The sequence below is a fragment of the Pleurodeles waltl genome, chromosome 4_1 (genome assembly GCF_031143425.1).
Source record: "Pleurodeles waltl isolate 20211129_DDA chromosome 4_1, aPleWal1.hap1.20221129, whole genome shotgun sequence".
NCBI classification, from domain to species: domain Eukaryota; kingdom Metazoa; phylum Chordata; class Amphibia; order Caudata; family Salamandridae; genus Pleurodeles; species Pleurodeles waltl.
This window is the reverse complement of record NC_090442.1, coordinates 842,467,574-842,491,698: the sequence shown is the minus strand read 5'-3', so window position 1 is coordinate 842,491,698 and position 24,125 is coordinate 842,467,574. Positions and strand designations below refer to the sequence as shown.

Genomic DNA, 24,125 nt, shown 5'->3' with positions numbered 1-24,125 from the left:
CATGATAAAAAAATAATAAAAAAAGATGCATAATGCACTAAATTACTATTGATATTGCAAAAATGTTTTTGTATACTATATACAACCTATAAGCATTTGCAAAATAATATATTTAGATTGCTCAGCATAAATAACAGCTATTACAAAATATTTTGGCTATTATTTCTGCTATTTGGCTATTGTTTCTGCCATGAACTGAGCGATGCCATTAATATTTGAGAATAAGACGTTTACTTAGGGTCTATCTATATTTTGATGCAATATGCATCACACATAAATGTCTGAAACAAGAGAGTTTATAGAATGTCAACATTATCTCTTTCATAAGTTAACCAAACTAATTAATATGAAATGTGGAAAATACCTGGTGTTAGAATAACCACTGCCGTAAGAACTGCATATTCTTCTTGCCTCATCTTGAGTTCTCCTATACTTTTGTAGAAATTAAACATTGGCGTAATGTATTCTTCAGATATACCTGGAAAAGGAAACATAAAACATGAATTTGAACAAAGTATTTATCCTTATACATTAAGAATATATTGTAGTTTGCATTTATGAGCATCTACCTATATTTGTGATTTTACCAATTGGATACCTACAGTTCATATCTAGTTGGGTGCAGGAGAACTACTGAAACAATCTACCATAGAGTTCCTACTTAAGCAATAACAATCAGCTGTACAGAAAACACTAGTGGGCTTGCACTCCTCACAGTATTAGAAAAAGTGCCTGTTTGCACCAGTATGAGAAAATATTCCTTAAGCATTGATTTAACCATATCACAAATTGAATTTTAAAATGACATACAATGATTTATGTATAAAAGAAGGAATGCTGGTTCCCAAAGCTCTGTTACGAAACTCCTGGTGTACTTAATACCAAGGCTGATAGTTGTAACACCACCTCGTGCCTCTTTAATTAACTAACAGTTTCTACTTTCATCTTCCATTAGGATTTTAGGGCCATATGTACCAACGAATTTCCCCATAGACACCGAATGGGTAAAACCCTTTGCTACATCTGGCCCCTAGAGTCTCTCTTTTTTTTTGTCTTTCTGATCTGTGTGCTTTCCTAGTCTTCTATTCAGTAAATATCTGATGCAGAAAAATATGTGTTGGTCCTTAAAAATAGGTGCCATACCCCCACCGGCAATCACCAGCTCAAATTAAGCAATGTTGACTTATATTTACGTTGCACACAAAAATCATCCAATCATAAACCACAATACCCACAAGATTAATCCAGCCGGCATGTGTTTTGTCATAGGGGAAATTCCCCAATGACTTCTTCAGGACATACACAATACCTACATCTCCAAATGCCCAAAACAGCCGGCAACATAATATACTCCAATCCAAAATTATCGTGGTGCAAGTTGCTCAACCCCTTTCATCTTAGTTTCAACATCAGAGGACCAATTTATTTTACTTTTTCCAGGGCGTGTCCTCTATAGTACACTCTCCTGTAGTCATTATGTTGGGATTCTCTACCGATATTACTTGATGTCTGCACTGTCACATCTCAGAGAGATACCTGACGAGTAACTGGTTGGGGTAATAATGATGACAACATTTGCATATATTTGAAGTTGTGGAAACCAAGTAGTATTTATGGAGAAAGACAGTGCAATCACCACACACAATCAGATCAGTAGATCAATTTGTCTGCAACCAAATTTACAATCTAACAAAACAAAAAAGGGCCAAACAGCCCTAATTTGAAGTGTCCCTTTCATAGTACAAAAATTAAGAAAGTTAGTGTTTGCCCAGTGGCCATATTAGAATATGACTGAAACTACATTAAGCTGTAAACCTTAAGAATAAAATTGAGTAATCAAACCACTGCCTTTACAAGAAATTTATCCAAGAGGAATTAGTGATTGCATGTCGACTACAGTATGCAGCACCTTCTTTGAAAAATGGATATAACATTTTCACGTATAAGAAACATTGGGTAAACCCTTTAGAAAATATCAATACATTAAGGTATTCATTGCTGAAAGACTAACGACAACAGTGTTCTGTATATGAGAAAGTATGTTCAATTAACAAAGCTACACTTTTTAATTTATCTAGAACTCTGTCACAAAATAACAGCAACTTGAATAGGAAAGACTTATTTTTGACAATTGGTGCAAGGAAAAACATCGTTTTGTGTGTTCCATGATTTACTTTTTTTCGTAAAGATATTTGGCATCTTGATTAGCTTTATCCTGCTGATGAGTTTCCAGCTACATGTGCCAAAAAATGGAAAACATTTTTGCTCAAATCTGCCATGATTGACAGCTTAGTAAGACAATTTAACTGTGCACAAAACCTCATTTACAATAAGATCAATTAAGGTAGTGTATGGACATTTTGCCAGCTACATCTAAAAACTAACATATCCAATGTTTGGCTCCATTCAGCAAAGCTTTGACTTTTAAGTTGCAATGAAGATTTAAAACCCCATCTGCTAACTTGTGCTTCTAACATAGCACAAACCTCAAAATTCACAAAATATAGGTATTCCAGTATTACAAAATAAATGGAGCAATTATATCTGTATTTCCTGCACCTCCTTGTACCATAGTTTGTTTTACTGGGTGCCTGAAACTCAACTGGAGTCTTGAACAAAGAGAAATGTTTAGTTTCTTGGCTGGCTTCCTGCTGGTCACTACTGGTCATAACTCATTGTTTCTTTTAATACTAAATCTTGATTCAAACTAAGGTTGGCATAGACAATTGCATGACTTTGTAGGCCATCCTGCATACATAATCCTGTGAATGGCACAGCACAAACTACCTTTTTGCAGACTGTTTTCCACAGAGTAGCAGAGCCACTCACAGCAAGGAAGGACAAAACACATCTTGGAAGTGGAGATCTTCTTTAATCCCTGGGCACCATCCATACAGACATACCCACAGACATACACGCACTCATTCCCATGCACACAACACACCCGCAGGCATACACGCACTCACACACCCCCTCTACATACACACACGCACACCCCCATGCACCCACACAACACACAACACCCCCCTCCCCTCACGGACGATCGACTTACCTGGTCCGACAATCCTCCGGGAGGGGACGGGAGCCATGGGGGCAACTCCACCGACACCACACCGCCAACAGAACACCGCCACGGCGAATCACAGGACGTGATTCGCTGGGCGGTGTTCTGTTGGCGTGGCGGTGGAGGTGGAGCAACCTCCACTTCCCCGCCTCCCGCCAGTATGGCTGTTGGCGTCTCTCCGTCTGTAAAAGGACGGAGAGCTGCCAACGGTCATAATAGGCAGAGTGGCAAACCGCCACCAATGGCGGTCTTCCGCACGGCGGTCCCTCGGCGGTCTTCAAAAAAGACCGCCGAGGTCAAAATGACCCCCATAGACATTTTGAAAGAGTGAAGGTAAGGTTTATTAGGATGAACCACCATCTTTTACTATGACATGCTCCATCATGAGTCAGCCATAAATGGTGACTAGATCTCATTCTTCTATGCTCACGTCACCTTATTCTTGAAAGATTTCCATTGGCTAAACATTGCAAACAGGATAAAATGTAAAATCGTACGTGTTCCAACATGGTTACTTGAAACCAGACCTGGCTGAATCTATTCTACACCAGGATAAAATATTGTTTACTAGCCAGACACCTAGAGTCTGAAAACAGAGTACTTGCTACAGCTTTATTAATAAAGGATCTGTTTTGCTCTGGACTTACAACTCACACCAAAGATCAACCTTTTGTGATAAAACTTGAGTTCCTTCACTGCTAACCAATACGATTTCTTCCAACAGTTTCCCTCCAGACTATGGCTGATTACCTTACCCTTCCTACCTGCAACTCCCTCCCTGATTTGGTTACCATTTTTACCTGCCTTCAATGCTTAAAAGCAGTGTCCCTGGAGTGGTTATCACTATAACGAAAAATAAATTTTCCCTATATTGAAAAATTATTGTTTTTTTCTTGGACTATATTGAATATATAGTCTGAGTTTCATAATTTTAGGGTATTTTCCAGAATGGTACATTGAATTTATGAAGTGCTAGAGTGGACTCAGATCCTGTAGTCGCTGTATAACTCAATGAGGTGATTTTAGTAATATTGGCGATGTGTAAGGATACCGCCAGATAGTTATTGACCTAACCCAGAAAAGGACCTTCTTAGTTCACTCCCAGCCAATAGTTACCTAAAAGTATCTGCTCCCTTCTTCAATACTGCTTACCTTACTGCTTAACTACAAGCCTGCTCAGCAATCTTAATCAGAATACTTCATGTCTGACAAGTGGTCAAGCAGGTAGTTTCACAAATCATGGGTATTCCAGTATACCCTTCTTTAGCTATTGAAATGGAAAGGAATAAAAGTGCTGCCCTTCTTCCCCACAGAGCATTACCTATACCACTTATTACTTACTAGTAATCATAACTATTCCTAGTCTTAATGTCCTCATACTGATCATTACTTGTGACGTAATTAGTCTAGGCTTTCCTAACTCAGGAGAACCGTCCAATATGTCAGGGGTGCCAGGGGCTGTAGTGCCTCTCTAGCGGTCGTGTCACCGGGCCGGCAATGCCAGCCTGGGGTGTGTGGCTGCTGTGACATCACCCCAAGAAGAGCTTAGTCCTTCCATGGTCAAGGGGCAGTTTCTGGCCAGGTGTTATGCAAGGTTCTGCCTTTAACAGAGGTGGCAAGGTGGGAGGCGGGCTTCTTTAAGCCTGCTTCCTATCCTGGACACATCGCAACACAACTGTTTCCTGATAACCGCATTAGACAGCCAGCTGCTGTTGGCCTCCCACCTCCTATTCTCCGAGAGCCACATAGACAGAGTGCTTGTTTCCTATCCGACCCAAGGAGGTAGGCTCTTGGTGGCAGCTCTGGAGGAAGCAGAGAGGCCACAGCAGCTGCAGGCTAATTTTGCTGGGAAAGGGAGCGGGCAGGAGGTGGTTTAAGCATTCTTTGTTGTTGACGCAACCAGCGCATCTAGCAGTGCAATTTGTGGGGCAGGAGAGTCTTGGCATTAACTGGGGACAGATAGCGGGATTAGATTTGGAATGCAACGCTTTTAAAAATATATATATTTACAATAGTAGGCAAGATTTTGGTTTGTTTTTGTTCAGGGCTGGCATTGGGAGGAAGATATAACCCATGTGGTGAGAAAATGTAGCTTGGGTAATAGCTGAGTAAATAACGTTTTTTTATGGTGCCTACAGAGAGAAGAGTTGTAGCTCAGAGGCTTTGTTTAGGCAAAAGAGGTGCTTGCACAGCCACTGCTGAAGGGTAGCCAGATGTTAAGGTGGGGCTAAAAAGGGCAGCAAGAACCCACATTCAGGTGGCATGGAGGTGTTGATGCGCAGCTAGGATGTAATGGACAAATTGTTGCCACTTCTGTGCCCACCAGCCCCACGGGAGGGGCAGCCACACAAGTCGGCAGTGCCAGATGAAAGGCCTAGGAGGCCAGGGGTTCCCTTGAAGGCAACATTTGCACCTGTAAAAAAGTGGGGTAAGAATCAAGCAGTAGCTGGTGAACATGGCCACAGTTCACCAGTTACCCCAGATGTTGTCCTGTTTGGGGGTAAATAGGGTCGATGGACAGCATGGCTCAACAGCAGTGATTGAGCTGTGGCAAATAATAGCATTGTTCAAAATAGCAATAGCTGCATGGCAATTGGAGTGAAGCCAGGGACTAGTGTAGGAAAGTAACCTCTTTCTTGGCATGGTTACTCCCTTTATCTGCCGTATATCAGTGTGTTTGACTGTGTTCACTGTAATCCTGCTAACCAGGACCCTAGTGATCATGCTCTCTCTCCCGAAACTCTGTATTTATCCCACAATTGGCATACTGATGTCCCCATGTGAGCCCCTAGTACATGGTGCCTAGGTACCCAGAGCATTGGAGTTCCAGGGGATCCCTATGGGCTGCAGCAGTTATTCTGCCATCCATAGGGAGCCCATGCAAAGGGTTCTGCAGGCCTGCCATTGCGGTCTGAATGAACCGGGTGCATGCACCTGTTTCACTATAGGTCACTGCACCAGGTCACTATAAGTCACCCCTATGGTAGGCCCTCTCAGCCCAGAGGGCAAGGTGCAGGTACCTATGTGTGAGGGCACCCTGGCACTAGTGGGGGTACCCTACAAACTCCAGACCCAGTTTACTGGACTTTGTGAGTATGGGGATGCCATTTTACGTCTGTACTGGCCATAAGTCACTACCTATGTCCAGCTACATGATGATAACTCCTACCCTAGGTATGTTTGGTATCAAACATGTTGGTATCATACCCAATGCTTTTCCAAGTATTGGTTGTATGATTCCATGCACTCTGGGGGCTCCTTAGAGGACCCCCAGAATTGCTCCTACAGCCTTCTGAGGTTTTCCAGGCAGCCCCAGTTCCTGCCACCTCACAGACAGGTTTCTGCTCTCCTGATGCTTGAGCAGCTCAAACTCAGGAAGGCAGAACAAAGGATTTCCTATGGGAGATGGGTGTTACACCTTCTCCCTTTGGAAATAGGGGTTATTGGACTTGGGAGGGGTAGCCTCCCAAAGCCACTGGTATGCTTTGTAAGGCACATTTGGTGCCCTTCGTGCATGAACCAGGCTACACCGGTTCAGGGACCTCCAGTCCCTGCTCTGGCATGAAGCTGGACAATGAAAAGGGAAGTGACCACTCCCCTGTCAATGACCACCCAGGTGTGGTGCCCATCTTGAATCCAAGGTTGGCAGGGAACTCTGGGAGCATCTGAGTGACCAGGTCAGGCAGGTGACATCAGAGCCCGCTCCTGATAGGCGGTCACCCAACTAGGTGACCAATCCTCCTTTCAGGGGTATTTAGGGTCTCTCCTTTGGGTGGTTCCTCAGATTTGGCTTGCGAGATTCCAGCAGGATTCTTCTGCATCCCTTACTTTGACGTCTTACCAAAGAAACTGCATCTGGACTCTCCAGGACCCGACAATCTGCAACAAAGATGAAGACTTTGTCTGCAACATTGTTTCCATGGCTCCTTCCAGCTTCTGAAACAGTTCTCCAGTCGTGCATCCTCTGAGGACAGCCCGTCTTCAGTCTGCACAGGAAAGAATAAGGAATCTCCCTTGGAGCGACAGAGTCACTCCCCTGCATCTGCAGGCACCAACAGCAACAATGACCGGCTAAATGGATCCCCTCTCCTGCTGAGCTGTGTGGATCCTGCAAAACGGTGGTAGTCAGAAGTGGTCCAGATGGTCCTGTCTACCAGCTGTCCAACTTGGGTGGAGGGAAGCCCTTGCCTTCCCACGCAGGAGAGTACCCCTGTGCACTGCGTCTGTTGCAGCTGCCAAGGCTTGTTGGCACTTCTTCCAAACGGTCTTCAGGCATCATGTATCTCCAGCCCCCAACACTCCTACTTGCAAAGCACAACTCCCTGAGTGACTCTCCTGCAGTGTGGTATTTCTCTTCGTAGTGCAGCATGGGCTCCTTTTGCATTTTCTGTGTCCCTGTCCTGTGGGACTCCTGTGAGTGCTGCCTGTGCTTCTGTTGGCTCTGCGCTATGCTGAGGGTCCCCTCTGATTCCCCCTCCTGGGTTGAGTCCTCCTGGGTCTTGTAGCACCACTTTCTGCCAACCACGAGGTTTGCCTGTGCCAAGGCTTGTTTGTGGAATCCAAATATGCAAACCCAACTGCAATCTTCCTTCTGACATGGGACATCATCTGCATTCTCTAGGAACTCAACTCTGACTCCAGGGCTGCATTGCTGACTCTTCTTCCTCACTGTTGACTAACTCTTGCTATCCTCAGCTTGGATTCTGCTGTGTCTTCTGGACTTGGTCCCCTCTTTTCACAAGACTTCCTCGTCAGAGATCTACTGTTGGTTTCTTACAGTAATTTCTAGGTTTTGCAATTCTCTTCTTTTCTTCTAAGTGGGTGTTCTGGGAAAATTCTAATAATTTACCTGGTTGCTGGGGGTGTTGTGGTACTTACCTTTGTTCTTTCCTGGTACCCCCCAGCGCCCCTCTACACACTCCACTTATCTAGGTGGGGTGACATTCTTGCATTCCATTTTTTTAGAATATGGTTTGTGCTTCTCCTAGGGCCACTATTCTCTACTGTGTTTTACACTGTTTGCACTGTTTTCTAACTATTCGTATGGCTATTTCTGAAAACTAGTGTATATATCTTGTGTATTACCTACCTCCTAAGGGAGTATTGCCTCTAAAGTATTTTGGGTGCTGTCTTACCATAATAAAGTGCCTTTAATATTGTAAAACTGAGTGCATTCTTTCATGTGTATAAGTGCTGTGTGACTATAGTGGTATTGCATGAGCTTTGCATGTCTGGAGAGTGATAATGTCCAAAAGGCCAGGAGGATAGCGACCCATTTGGATAGTCAGATGGGCAATATGTACAGGGTCAGCAAGCCGGCATGGCTGGTGCTCCCACAGTTGCTGGTGGAGGGCCGGCAGTATTTGTACAGGTATCCCGGATGCCGGTGGTTGCTAGTGCCCAGAATACAGATGGTGTAGCTCAGGTTGTGCAGGTGGTAGCAGAGGCCCCATCCCCTACCAAGGATTCTACACCAGCAGGTATAGTTGTGCCACCACCAAGCATTGGGTTGGGGGATGTGCGCTCTGAGCATGACCAATTGGGCAGACACATGGCAAATGAAGTGAAAGAGAAAATTTAGAAAGGAAGTTATGTTGAAATATGTGAATCAACTTCAGATACTCCTGAACGGGAGGAGGGTAAGAGGTGCAAATAATGTTCTCATTCTAGGGACTGTGCACACTGGCTATAGATGAAGAAGGTGGAGGAAACAATGATGAATTGGGACAAAGGTTTCACAATTTGTCAAGCAATCATGGAGGAAAATTCCCTACAATGGGAATTCAACTAGCCTGCTATTAGAACAGAATAGTGTGTGCACATGATGAGTTTAGGGGTACAGCCTGGAGAGACTACAAAAAGGAAATTAGGAGAATAAAGGTTACTAGACACACTTTGGCATGGGATCAGATAGAGGTTAATATATGGCTGCAAAAGGTTGAAGTTGCCCGAAACAACCCTTTCAGATGGCCTCAGGAGCAGCCACCCACTCGGGGGAAGAGCGAGAAAGGAGTCACGTTGGGACTTGATAAAAAAGTGTTTTCTAGAGCCCTGGGCATGTGTAAGTTCAAACACTGCTGCTCTTTTTGTGGCCTCCCTTCAAATGTTTCAAAATGTCAAAGGACAGGAGCACTAAGAACCAGAAATGAGTATCCCCTATTGGTCAAGGCCTCCTACCCAGTTAATTGGCAAGCAAAGGTGACTTGGTTGAAAACATAACCATACTGTGGCTGCACAGTCACTGTATGAAGGTTTCAAGAATGGTTTCAGAATCACAGCAGTGGGCTGTGTAGAGGTCCTATTTTGTAAGAACAAGCAATAGTCGCAGGCTAACTGTAATGTGGGCAGAAGGAAAACGCAAAAAGGAAAGGAAACTGGAGAGGATAGCAGGCCCATTTGACTACATCCCGATGTAGAGTTTTGTATGCTCTCATTTGGGGGTAGTTAAAAAAAAGGATCTGGTGGGGTTTCACTTGATCCATAATCTGTCTGCACCTAGGGGTCAGTCGGTCAATGAGTCAATTGATGGGGCACTGTGCTCCATCAAATATGCATCGCTAGGCCAGGCCATTACGAGGCTCCAGGAGCTGGAGCCTAGGTCATTGCTGGTATAGACAGATATAGAATTGGCATGTAGGCTACTGCCAGTTCATCCCAAAGATTACCATTTGTTGGGTTTTCAGTCTGAGAGCTCCTTTTATTTTGACAAATACATGCCCATGAGCTGTTGTGTCTTGTGCTCTTATTTTGAAAGGTTTAGCAACTTTTTGGAGTGTGCTTTTAGGCAGAGGATGGGGCACCAGTGGATATTGCACTATCTAGAGGATTTCCTGTTCCTAGGTCTTCCGGGCACCGCAGGTTGTGGGGAGGCTTTAAAAGTGATAAAGGTATTTGGTGTGCCTCTAGTGCAGCAAAAACATGCTGCCCGGTCAATTGATTTTCTATGGATTGAACTAAATTCTGAGGCAGGGGTACCCAGGCTTCCACAACTGCAGTTGTAGTAGGTCAGTTGAATTTCACATTGTGTATCATACCCAAGGGTTGCCTATTTTTCAAGTCTATTGCGCAGGTCATGTCCGGATTTAAAACAAAAGCACCATCATGCCAGATTGTCAAGCAAGGTACGACAGGACATGAGAATTTGGGATGTAAGTATGTATGTATTTCATATTTACAAAGCGCATTCTGGTCAAGGCATCGAAGCGCTAGGAACAGGACTGAGAGAACCACAAGAAAGACAAAAAAAAGAGGCATGCGCATGACTACTGTCGAAAGAGCCACGTTTTTAGATTCTTGAAAATCATGGGCCACATGTAGCAAATTCCGAGATTGCAACTCAGAAATTGCGAGTCTGTCGGACTCGCAATTTCTGAGTCCCAATCTCGAATGCAGAACAGTGTCTCAGACACCGTCTGCGACTCGCTATGGGGTCGCAAAGACCCACCTCATCAATATTAATGAGGTGGGTCGCATTTTGCGACCCCATAGCGAGTCCCTGCACTCACAGGGATGGTGGCCTGCTGAAGTCAGCAGACCTCCATGTCTGTGACTGCTTTTTAAATAAAGCAGTTTTTTTTTTTCATTTTGCAGCCCGTTTTCCTTAAAGGGAAACGAGTTTCAAAATGAAAAAAATACCGAAACCATTTGGTTTCGTTTTTTCAGTGTAGGCAGTGGTCCATTGGACCACTGCCTGCTCTGAAAAACATTCTGGCCAACATTCACAAAAGGGAAGGGGTCCCATTGGGAACCCTTCCCGTTTGCGAATGAGTTACCACCAGTGTGACACTGGTGGTAACTGCGAGTTGCTTTGCGACCGCATTCGCGGTCACAAAGCAATTCTGAATTGCGATGCGAGTCGCAAATAGGAAGGGGACACCCCTTCCTATTTGCGAGTCGCATTCACATATTGCGAGTCGGTACCGACTCGCAATTTGTGAATGAGCATCGCGTTAGGCCGTTTGCATGGCGCAAACTGCGATTTTCGCCGTTTGCACCATGCAAGCGGCTTCCTACATCTGGCCCCATGTTCTTAACTCAAAGAAAGAGGAAGCATATTCCAGTATTTGGCTGCAGCCACCGTAATGCTTTATCGCCCCATCTGGCCTCCCGGGTCCGCGATACGTAGGCCAAATTGGAGCTAGCAGATCTAAGCTGGTGGCTGGAAATGTACCAGCGAAGCCCCATGTTCAAATGTTCCTGGCTGCTGGTAAATAGAGCTTTGTGTGTTAAACACATTGTCTTAAAGACGATGCGTTTCTCCAGGTAACCAATGTAGTTGCCTCAAAGTAACACTGGTCGAAGTAAAACAGGGGAGATTGAGTGTTAACCGAGCCACAGTATTCTGAATCAATTGTAGTTTGCTGAGTGACAGCTTGTCAATGTTAAGCAGAAGTGCATTGCAGTAATCTATCTTCGAGATTACTAAAGCAAGAGATACCATTATTTGGAGCTTCTCCTGTAGATAGGGAAATATTTTTTTCAGCGTTTTTAATATCCAGAAACAGGTTTTAGTGATAGAATAAACATGTGGCTTAAAGGATAGATCAGTGTCAAAGATGACCCCTAGATTCTTAGTGGAGCCAATCGGAACCGGTAGGTCTCCACATACAGATGGCCACCAGCGGGCGCTCCATAAATTTCTATTGGAGCCAAAAACAAGAATTTCTGTTTTGTCGCCGTCCATTTTGAGCCAATTCCTGCCCATCCATCTATTGATCTCACCCATGCATTGGTAAAAAAAGGTCAGCGACTTCTTCCCAATTCCCATGAATAGGGATAATCAATTGAGTATCATCCACATAAGAGGTGGTCAGAAAACCAAGTGAGCTTATCATTCTGGCTAATGGAGCCATATACAAATTAAACAGGATGGGACTGAGTGAGGAGCCCTGAGGAACACTGCATGGTAGCAGATATGCAGGAGCTTTAAAGTCCCCGCAGGTTACTATAGTAGATCTGTCTTCAAGAAAGGCCTTCAAAGTGTCAAGAGCAGTGCCCCTAATGCCTGCCTGATTTAAGTGATTCATCATAATTTGAGGGGAGATGGTATCAAATACTGCTGACAAATCTAGAAGCACTAAAATAGTGCCAACTCCCTCATCAACTAATTTGCGGATCGTTTTGGATGTGGTAATGAGGGCCAATTCAGTGCTATGGTTCTTCCTGAAACCATATTACGTGGGGTCTAGACTACCTGAGTCTTGAAGGAAGTTGGCCAATTCTTCATTAATGTGTTTTTCGAAAAATATTAGATTGGAAAGGCAATAAAGCGATGGGCCTTAAGTTCTTGAAGTCATTAAATTTACCATCTGCTTTTTTTTTAAGGGAATCACCGTTGCTTCCTTCCAAGTGGGAGGAAACACCCCCGTGGTCAGAACCTCCTGAAATATGGGGCCAAGAGCAGTAGAGACTAAGGGCCATATGTAGCAAACGGTTTGCGAGTCGCAAAAGGAGAAAATCGCCGTTTGCGAGTCGCAAACCTGAGTTTGCTATGCAGAAATGCATTTTGAGAGTCGGGACCGACTCGCGAAATGCATTTCAGAGTCACAAATAGGAAGGGGTGTTCCCTTCCTATTTGCGAGTCGCAGTGGTATGCAACTCCATTTGCGACCACGTACGCGGTCGCACATGGAGTCGCAATTACCATCCACTTGAAGTGGATGGTAACCCACTCGCAAAAAGGGAAGGGGTCCCCATGGGACCCCTTCCCCTTTGTGACTGGACCCCAAATTATTTTTTCAGGGCAGGTAGTGGTCCAAGGGAAAAAATCCGAAACTGAAGGTTTCGGTATTTTTTTTTAAGTGCAGCTCGTTTTCCTTTAAGGAAAACGGGCTACACTTGAAAAAAAAAACTGCTTTATTTAAAAGCAGTCACGGACATGGAGGTCTGCTGACTACAGCAGGCCTCCATATCAGTGAGTGCCCATAGTCGCTATGGGGCCGCAATTTGCGACCCACCTCATTAATATTAATGAGGTGGGTCTTTGTGACCCCATAGCGACTCGCAGACGGTGTCTGAGACACCCTTCTGCATTGCAAATTGCGAGTTGCAATTTGCGAGTCGCTCGGACTCGCAAATTGCAAGTCGCAATTTGCAAAGTTGCTACATCTGGCCTTAAGTCTGGAACAAGCTGTAAAATGTGAGGAGCACAAGGGTCACTCGGGGACCCAGATTTAATGGTTGTCATAAGCTTTTTAAGCCAAGAGGCTAAAAGATTGTCAATGTAAGGCTATCAACTCTTGTAGAATTATTCGGGAATTCATGTAACTCACATATGTCCACAGGTTGTGGAAAATCCACCTAGATGTGTACATTTTTATTTTCAAAATACGTTGCCACCTTATTACAGAAATCTTGAGAGTTCTCAATATCTGTAGGCACGTCCTCCTGTTAACGAAGAAGTAGGCCTTATTAAAGATGTGCTGGTGTTGGGCTATTCGTATGTGATGCGTGCAAATGATTGGTACATGGCTGGGGATTACCAAAGTGCACCCGAGAGGTTGGATTTTGTCTAAACTTTCTGCAGGCAAGGAGGTCTGAGCCTAGTGGATCTCAGATCTTTCACCCCCTGGTGCGGTGATTGTGCTTTTAAGAGACTATGAACTGTTCTACTTAGTGTGCAAGGGCATATTTAAATGAATAGTTTCAGAGGTGGGTTGGAAATTCTTGGGAGCCATAATAACATGGTCACACATTATGCCATGAATGCAGTGGAGAGGTGGAGAGGTGGGAAGTCGGAAAGGGCCATTAATGAGTCAGCAAAGTGTATGAAAAGGAAGGTGATCAAACTACTGAACATAGCCACTTTGGCTTCAATACCTAGTGTTATAAAAGGTGGGTGTTTTTTCTTGCAGGACGGTGTGCATTTGTTCAAGGAAGGTAACTCCATGTTTCTTGAAAATTGGCTGGCTTGGCTCATTCAACACAATCTGCATTGGGGGCAGATAGTGTGTCTACTATGCTGGCCTGTAGTGGGTGAGGTTGTGATTGGCAGGGACTCTTCAAGTCCCCTGTGGCATTGTTTTTTATCAAAACAAGGGGTAAAATATCAGCATCAGAGGAACACCAAAGAAGTGGCAGCAGCAAGGCAGAAGGAAATCGTTGGGGAGCTGGGGGGCAGTCACTGACACGTGTCCGTTACCTGCCACGACCTGTGCAGGCACAGTGGGCGCAACCTAGCACAGGCTCTTTGGGGGATGAGAAAGATGGGTGCAGGAGGTGTCCAAGGTAGGTATCCTACAGCAGCAGGGCCCCTAAAACAAGGAGGGGGGGCAGAAAGGTGGCAAATCTATCTCCCCTAAGGAGGATCCTGCCCTCTTGAGTGGGGGGTGGACCCCGTCATACTCTTACTCAGGAACTGTTTTTTTGTTTGGCTGCACAGGAACAAAGAAATTATAGTTATGTGACTCCAATGTATCAGATACTCTGCTAAGGGCATGCTACAGTTGTTAAAAAACATGTAAATCGAAACGTGGTTAATGTGAAAATTACATTATGGAATTATGTTTTTTGTGTGTCCAATAAAATATGGTCTGAGGTCTTTCGATCTCAGCTCAAGAAGTGGTCTTAGGTTTAAGTCGTTGGAAGGTTCCAGGTGGGTGTGGGCAAGGTAATGGGTCACTTTCATCCCAGGGACCTTGGCACTTTCTGGGCCATATTACCTTGAGACTGGATATTCAGGAGAATGCTGTGAACCAAGTACCAGTCATTCTCCGTGGGCACCATAAAATGACTTGGGATGCCGAGCATCCTCCAGTCATATCCAAGACAGAAAAAGACCGAAAGAAATGGGAGCGATTGGTGGGTTGCAATGACTGATACAGTAAATTAAAGCTAAGAATGATGATGATTACAAGTAAGTGATCAGCCGCATCACCTTGATAGTCATCACAGCCACTACTTGTGAGGATTTCCCAAGCAAGATTGAGTTCATAATAAATCGAAAATAAAGAATACACTGAGATCAATGCAATGTTCAGTGATCTAATGAGAAATAGTTGAGTTTGATAACAAACTAGAACTTTTGTCCCACACCAATGATCTTTTCATCATTGTCAATGCCTTGTTGCATGTAATGATAGATACAAATATTCTGTGATGCCCTGGTTGCTGCCCTGCAGATGTCTACTAATGATACACCTTTAACTTATGCACAAGAAGAAGCCAGTCAGCTACCCCTGCCACCCAATAGATCTTCTCTGAATTCTATCTGAAAGGGGCAGACTGAAACACGGAATATTCCAAAGCAATCATAAAGAAACCCACCTATTAGTTGTCATTGAGGGCACTTTTTTACCTTGTCCTGCTGAACCCAAAGCCACAAAATAAAATGATAAGACTTGATGATCACACTTCCTTAAGGATCAGGAGCTCAGTACGAAGATTAAAAGGGCACTCCTAACATTCAGCAGATGCAAAGGTTTATATCTGGTTTCAGAATTGCGTTTCTTTACCTTCCAAAATAAAAAAGAGCAATGCACAACAAGGCTACCAACTTACCTATTTTCGGTGTAACAGTACTGCAACCAAACAAAGTCCGTTTTATTGTCAGAATAGTTATGTCTACTGTGGACCTTATCCACCAGCATGCACCAGCTAACGTTCATTAATTAATCGGAAATGCCTGATTGGTTCTGATTGGTGTTCGGATAAATGCTTTAAGAAATGCTATTTACTTCAATTCTACTAACACTCGTGGCGGGAAAAAAGGAATCCATTAGTTGAATGTGGCAACCAGCAAACAAATAAAATAAGTCTGACCATACCCTGTAATCCAGGTTAACAATGCACACAAAAGGTGTCCTTAATGTACCAGCATGCATATGCTAATTTGTTTTAAGTTTTTGGTTATGCCTGCCTGTATTTGAAATGATGCCACAATAACTGCCTCGACAAATGCTATTCACCATATATGCACTAACACTGCTGGTGGTGAGAAAGGAATACAGGCATTGGATGAGGCTATCGGCAAATAAAGTAAGTCAACAGAAGTTTAAATCCTCAAGTCTAGTGGATTTATTGAAATTGCCAAACAATGTAGACAGAATCCAACAGTCCCAAATATTGTGCACCAATGCAGCCTGCCAGGAATACAAATAGGAGGACTCAAGTAATGTCAGAAGTATCATGGACAACAGTGTAGCGGTTCACTCTCATTCACACAATATTTCTAAGTGTTACAAAGTAGCACATAAAAGCTCCATTAATATCAGCTTACAGTCTTTTTCAGATATATCAAGGGCTACAAAGCAGCAATTCATCAGCGCACACAATATTGAAGTGTCCCTGAACTGAAAGGACAGAAGCTACTGATGCAGGAGCAGGGTGAGTGATCAACTTGTTACTCAGGATGGAAGCTGAAAATTATCTAAATAAATATGGCCTCCATATGAAGTATCTTTCGCTTTAAGGTATTCACACAGCAGAAATAAATGATTAAGTTCCAAGGAATGGATTTAGCTGACCAGTGAAGGATCTCGCCTATGTTCTTACACAGCTCCAATCTTCTCCACTTAATGAGTAGTTGAGGATTAACAATACAGACTGAAAGTTTAAGGTAATGATAAGTGTCAAGGAGAGGGATGGGATGGATGAAAGGTGTTTAAAATCTCTTTAAATCTGAACACTACGCAAATCTTGTAGTTTTCATTTAGTTAAATCTAGTCTTGGTCCTGAAGAGATCACTAAATAAATGGGGTAAAAACGCATCAACACAAAAGCACCAGGGAGCTGTGAGACCCAGCCAGAACGTACAGAGGCATCCTCAATGAATGAAGAAGGTGTCTCCTATTTGAGTGTTTAACAAGCCAACAACCCCTGGAAATGCATTTCAATTAGAAGCCCTACAAAAGAGGACTAATTAAGTGGACTCTGCTAGATTGTAAAATCCAAGGCTGGTTTGATCTAAAGGAGGCTGGTTTCAACAAGATAAACGGTATTTGTTTGATTATCTATAAATGTTTTCTCTACATTTGTCTTTTGATGTGGGTTTAAGGCTTTAGGAGAAGTGAGCAGTGAGAATGTTGATTGTTAGAGTGTCACCAAGTCATTATTTGTTGTGTTGATTCATTTTTGTTGTAGTGTAAATAACTTTATAACTGTGGGGTGTATGAATCTGAGGTTTTGATGTAACAAATATGAAGCATTAGATTATTAAGGAATCTGCGGCCAAAATATTGAGTTGCTTGACCCATATGCAAAAAACATTCCATAAACATGTCCAGCCAAGGTATATCTATTTTATAGGTCTTTTACAAAGTTGCCATTTTTTAATCCTAACTATTTGGTGTCTGCAGCCCGTATTTATGGTCACACGACTAGGTGTAGTCAGAGGTTGTCCTTTGTGTATTGCTGCCAGGCAGTGTCACAAAAGAGGACTGGAAATTGGCAGGATGAGCCATCTTGATAAGATGAGTTGGAATTGAGCGGTCCCCTCCCACACCTGCACTTCAGTAGGTGCTGTCTCCTGCACTCACACACAACTTCACATTAGCCTTTCATCACCCCAAACATTGTGGAGGCCTTGGTAAGGGAAGGAAGGAAATTCCAGAACCAGACCTGAGTGAAAATCTAGACGTTTCTCCCACTTCAAAGCTGGTACTCGGTTTAAATATTGGACCCTGAGAACCACTCTTCAGTACACTTCTGGACCTGTTAATACTACTGATTAATGGCTGCCCAGCTCCCAAAGGACTGCCCCGCGCCCTGAGGCATGCCCTGCTTTCTAAGAAGGAAGACTGAACCTGCTCCCTTCATCCAAGACTACCTGAAGTGACTCCAAGGGTCAGTTTACTGTCATTCTAGTCAGAATTACAGTGACATAACAAGCACCTGAGGCCTCCCAGCAACTGCCCTGCTGATCTGCTGAAACTGGGCCTGCCTGTATATGCCTGGGCCTTGCTGGCCTCTGTACGAATGAGTCCCTGATCCTCAAAAGGTTCCTCCTCAGGCTTGGCCCCTGAAGAAAAAGAACAAATCCTGAAGTTTTTTGCAATTTGTGAACGTGGCTGTTTGCGCCAAGATCTAGCTGCTTGCAACAACTGCAAATGCAAAGCTCCAGTGGAACCAACTCTTCAAGCTACAATGACTGCCAGCGATGACTTGCAATGCGAGATCTGCACTTCGCACCACCACATCAACAGCCCACGGTGACTGCCAACATGAAGCTCTAGCAATGATTGTCCGCCCGACAGGCTCTTCTCGCTAAAGTGATGACCATCCATGATGTTCTACTTGTTCCTTGTAGCCTCCTCCACTGCAAACTGGACTCTTCCTGATAGACTTTGATAAGGTAACGCTTTCAGTGGAAGTAACCTGGTCCCTGTATCCGGCTTGCGCTTCATCACAGTCAGCCTAAACTTGTGACTTTCACCCGGTCTCTAACGGCCAGATAACCAGGAGTTGTCCTTTGTTCTTTTAGGCACTATACTTACTTTTTATAAATCTTTGAAATTGGACATCTCTGGTTTAACTGAGGGGATTGTTATTGTTCTTGTCTCATTTAATTTTATTAAAATTGACTCTATATTTCTGAATTGGTGTGAATTTTTTCTTGTGTTATGTTTTAACTTCTTTACTGTTTGTGTGACGTATAGATACTTTACACATTGACTCTAAGCTAAGCCTGATTATATTTGTGCCAGGCTACCAGAGGGTTAAGCACAGATTTATTTAGTAACTTTTGTGGTTCTCCCTGACAAGGATTTAGCACATCTAACAATTCTAAATGGTCTAAAAGGGTGTTTCTGTAAGCATGAAAAACCAGAGGCAAATCGCATGGAGGTGTGAAAGATCTAGACATAAGACAAACCAAAAAAACTCTTGGATAGGCAAAATCCTAGGACTCCCCCGTTACCTAGACAATCTTAATGTTACCTAGAAGCGCAAATGAATGAAGATTGAGGGTGAAAATGGATAGATTTTTGAGAAAACACACAAACATTTTATGAAGCAAGGAAACTCACAATCCAAAGTGTAAATGTGCATTACATAATTTCTGAAAGTTCTTCTAGTGCCAAGAATAAGACTTTAATGTAAATAGTCCATAAGAATTTTTTAATAGCTTCCACTAACTGTATGGTAAGGCCTTTTTCAACTTCCAAAAAAGGTAGGTGTTTTAGAAGCGGATGTAGGTTGGTCGGAGAAGGGAGGGCTCTAGAGGAAGATGTTAAGGAGGAAGCATTGCCATAAACTTCAATAGAGAGGACCAGGAACTTTGGGGCAAAATAGAACAAACACTATCACCTTCAGAATCTTTTGCCTGATTCTCTTCCTGAAAAATCTTAGGGACAGAACTATTTCCAAGGAAAGTGGAAATACTCTGCTGAGATGAAATTATATGATGTTGTCCACCCTCCTACTGTAAATATATGTCAAAGACAACAGATGTTTTGTTCTCCATTTACTCAGCTTAAGGCCTACTACTTTCAGTGATGTGGTTAGAGTCCCTCCTTGATGCTTAACATAGGAAGCTGTCACAATATTGTCATTACTTACTAACGAATGTCTCCATTTAATCCTAGCATGGAATTTCACCAAATCTTTGAACACTACCAGTAATTATCACCAGTTGGATGAATTGTAACTTTCTCCAGGAGATAGGTGGAAGGAGTATGTTACTTAATATTTCTTCTAACTAGCAGAAATCTGTGTTGTTTAAGCACCTTAAAACGGCCTACGGGTCCTTCATTAACCATGCTTCTGATGGAGCAAGAAGAAGCCAGTTGTTTAGAATGAGATAACATTCCAGCCTCGAAGGTAAATAAGGGCAACTATAGAAGTCAACTCAATTGTTAAGACTCTAAGTGCTGACTTGAAGCCACATTAAGGACTTAAAACTGGAAATATCAGGCCACATTAAAGGATTCAAAACTAAAATTGTCAGTCTCGACACAAAAGCTCAGACACTTTGGTGTTCAGGACCCATGGAATGCGGAGGTAAGCATCCATCAAATGTGATCTTTTGAAGCATCTCCATTTTACAACACTGACATTACCCACTGATTCAATCATTTTAAATCTATTGCAATTCTGAATCTTCATAAGATCTTCATAACCAGAAAGATGATTGAGTGGATTCTCGTCCCTCTCTGGCCCTACGATCACTACTCGTTTGTTCTTTTGTTCAGCAGAGCACTGGTTTTTGTTTTTGTTGACTTTGGCCAGAGTAATTTTTAAGTTTTTGTGGAAATGAGATGACTTCAGTTGCTTCCTAGAAGGTTCCCAAGAATGAGACCTTCCTGATCCAGTTAGATTTGATTGATGTAGCTGCTGATGTCAGAAATAAGAGAAAAGTTTCCATGACATGAGAATGGATGAGGAGGTGAAATTGAGAAGATCTCTGAAACTGTCAAAACAGAACCTTTGTAAAAGAACCCAGAAACTGTGGCACTGAAACCCCCACATTTTGGTTACCATGGGACAGAATCTACTGTTGTACGTCTTTATCAATATGTGTATGTTCTTCAGGAACTATTACAGATTTCTCATCAACATCTGACAAACTTGAAAAAGAGAGTTTCTTTTGGGTTACAGCATCCTCAGGTACAGTCTCCTTTTGTAGCTTTTTCCTCAGGGCTGCCTTGATTTCAGTACGTTCCTGAGCCTTTTATCACCGAAATCCTTCCTCTAGTTCCTTGCAGTAGAAGGAGATCAGAATGTGGAAAATGAAGAAGATTTTAGTTCACGCCATTTTGCAAATGTATATCCATTTTGTGAGTCAAAATGGGTTAAAACATACAAACTGTAGAACTCCTCCAGCAGTAGCTTTAAATATGTAAGGAGACATTCGTTGTAAAAAAGCTATTAAAAAATGCACAGATTTACCAAAGAAGGGAAAACTCCTGCTCTGGAAAACCTAAAACACCAATTTCCATATGAGTAAGCGTGTAGAAATACCACTATCTCTTCTCATTTCCAGGTCAACTTTTTCATTTATCATGGGCATGCACAGCAACAGAATAAAGGGAATTAATGAGTAACATCCACTTACTCCACCTCAGCTTAATTTATCTAAACCTTGCCGTGACCTCCTCTTTCTGTGTGGTAAGAAGAGAATTGTACTCAAAGTTTCCAGGGCCAAAGAGTTACGGGATTGCTTCCACAACTCCCGTCATAAAATGTTGCTGTTACTTATACACTCCCTTGCACAAAGCCCGCCAAACGGCAGGTTGTGTGTGTGTGCGTGAGGAGGGCAGTGGGGTGTCAAAGGAGACTCAAGCCCAGCAAAAGCCTCTGCAAGGTCCTCCCCTTCCTGGCCTGTGTCGAAGACAGGAAACACAAACAGGAGGATGCTGGGAACGGCACGGCAAAACTCTATACGGCACCCAGAGTGGATGTATAGGACTTCCCCTTAATGTTTCTCCTGAGGCAAATGACGTCACAAGCAATGACTGCGATGAGGATGCACGTCATCGTTCGTAACGGAAGGCTTCCTGCATATGAGAGTGAGACACTGAACCTTTGTGTGGCAACATTTCAAACTGCTGCCTGAGACCTGGTGAGCTTCTGGAGCGCAATCCTGGCAGCTTCTAATGCAGCGGGTATTTCAGGGAAGAGGGGAAGGCAGGGCCGGTGCTAGAGTGTGAAAGGGGTTTTTCAACTGAGGTTGTGGTATCGGACATCTTCACCTGAAAGAAAAAGCCTCCATTTGCCACTAGACACAGCCAAGGATGCAAGATCGATACACACATTGGGTTATTTGTGATAATAAGGTAGTGGCATTATGTTACTGCAATGTTACTGTTTCTTATGTTTTTTTCATTCATGGAATGTGTTGAGCGCGTCCTGTAAGAGTCTGACGGGGATCATAGCCTACATTAGCTGTGAGACCAACTGTGAGACATGCAATGTTAGTGGCCCAGCAGCAAGAGAAGGAGTGATAGGAAACCAAGGCAGTTTCACCGAGCGGAAAGCCGTGTCCTCACTGCTTCCCTAAATGGAAGCAACACTAGCATTTTGCGCAGGGTTAGAGGCACATAATTCCACAGCAGCCACCACAGAGGAAGGCCTGCCTCCAGCTCGCACCTGCCTAACTCTGGGAATAGAAAGATGGAAGGCACCCTCAGATTAAAGTTACCAACCAGAGAAGTAACAATGGAATTTTCCTTTCAAGTAGAATGGTCCAGAATGATGCACAAATGTAAGTATTCATTAATGGAATTGTTTCATGCTTATGAGTATTCATCTGATTGCAGGCCGGAAATGTATTCTGTGCAAATTAAACATTTGGATGTGATCTAAAAGCGTTGAGTGAGGTGAAGCGAAATCACCACATGGAACTTTTCTGCATCTGATTCAGAGAGGGTAGGGTTTTCCACACCTGTTTTTCCGGGTATGGCAGAACCATAAGCAAAAATTTCCTTTTCCAATCGGTAATTTTGCCCAGAAAAATTGCATAATGCTTACAGAAGGTGGTCAATGTATGGATTAAATCCCCATTGAATTGTGAATTCTGTGTAGTTTTAAGATCAGGAAAACGCTCTCAAACCGTAATTCCCCATTGCATGGGGTTTGTTTTGTAAATGCACAGTGTTGGTGCTGATTTACCACACAGTAACGGTACATTTGCATGCAACTTGTGCTCTTGAGAGTTCTCTTGAAAGCAAAGATGAGGATATTTGTGTTGCCCATGTCCTGGAGTTATCTTGCCATTATGTGGGAAGGCCCCACTTTTTCAAATTAGCATATAAACTGGAACCGTTTCTATAACTGTACGTTTAGAATTACCAATAAAGTTATATATTTTTTATTGAACACACTCTAGTGCTCTTTAGTTGTTTAGTGTTTTCATCCACCCTCCGTATAATATAGGAATGGTGATTTTTACAACACCCTCCTATTTTCTAATTTCCTGTTGTGGGGATCGCTTCTCCTTGGTTCCCCTACACTTTTGCTATTCCCAGACTACTTGATTATGTTAATGATATGTTCTGTCTGGCATTTAAATAACAGGTTTGATGTTTTCTGTTTTTTACCGGCTCTGATTAGAAAGATTGCAATATTGTAATTGAAGGTAATGTAGATGGTTACGCACAGACAATTCTTGTGTTTCCATCAATATGCAGCATTTATAATAACAGCCAATAATTTTTAATGACATTTTCCATTCTTGGCACATCATATGGCACTCGATATAAAACCCATGATAAAATAAAACTAATAAATAGGCATCGTGCCGCAGCTTGCCTAATGATCTGATGAAGGTTTGTTGTAATTAGTTTGGGGGAGGCGCCTCCAATATCCAAGCTGGCGATAAGAAGTTTTATTAGGTTTCGGCTCTCAAGAAGCCTACATGTAACCACGTAGAGCTGTTGCCATTCAAAAAACTTTTAATAATGCCTTATTAAAGCGGATCTTATCTGCAGCGGTACAGAGTTTGTTTTCCAGTAATCAATGGCAGGAGTCTTCATCTAAAGCCTAACCAAATATCACAGCTACTTTGACAAATAGCATGGAGACATCCAAGTGAATTCGTTTAATAGGAATGAACAATGTAATTAACTCAATGTTATCACCCTGAAGCTGTCAGGTAAATTCCCAAAAATGAATTCCGTGTTTATTTTCCTATCTGAAGATCGGAGTACATTTTAAACGCAAATGAGTCATATATGCAATGAGTTTCTAGTTTAATGTATATTTGAGGAGCTTTTATTTTCGTTTTTACAGCTTGTAAACGTTGCTTATGTTCTGAGGGGCAGTAAAAGGTTCCATGTCAACCATGAGCCAGAAGGAGGAACAGTGAACAATCCTTCTGGCCAGGCTGCGTATCAGGAACACTGCACCCCACAGCAGAACGCAGCTGCGAGCCTACTTTCAATGCAATCCCACGGTAGCGCAGGCCTTTATTCTGAGAGGGGGACAAATCGTGATTTGGGGCGCAATCAGGAGCAACCCACTAACTTTTGCTGGTGAGATATTTGCCAGGTAAACCTTTGAGCAAAAAGCGTGACGAACCTATGCAAATTCCGAGGTTGCACATCTGGGAACATGAGAAAACATTCACAATTAGCAAAATATCCCCCATTCCAAGATCGGAAACTGTGAGAGGTGCTCAACTGATGCA

The 24,125-nt window shown here is 43.1% G+C and overlaps 1 protein-coding gene across 1 annotated transcript in view; it reads right to left on the bottom strand.

The window, feature by feature from the left end:
- Positions 1-24,125, bottom strand: part of NR1H4 (nuclear receptor subfamily 1 group H member 4) — a 259,871-nt gene that overhangs the window by 32,372 nt on the left and 203,374 nt on the right. The window contains exon 8 of the mRNA XM_069229604.1: positions 365-478. Coding sequence (XP_069085705.1) covers positions 365-478 — 114 coding nt within the window. The remainder of the gene's footprint in view (positions 1-364; positions 479-24,125) is intronic.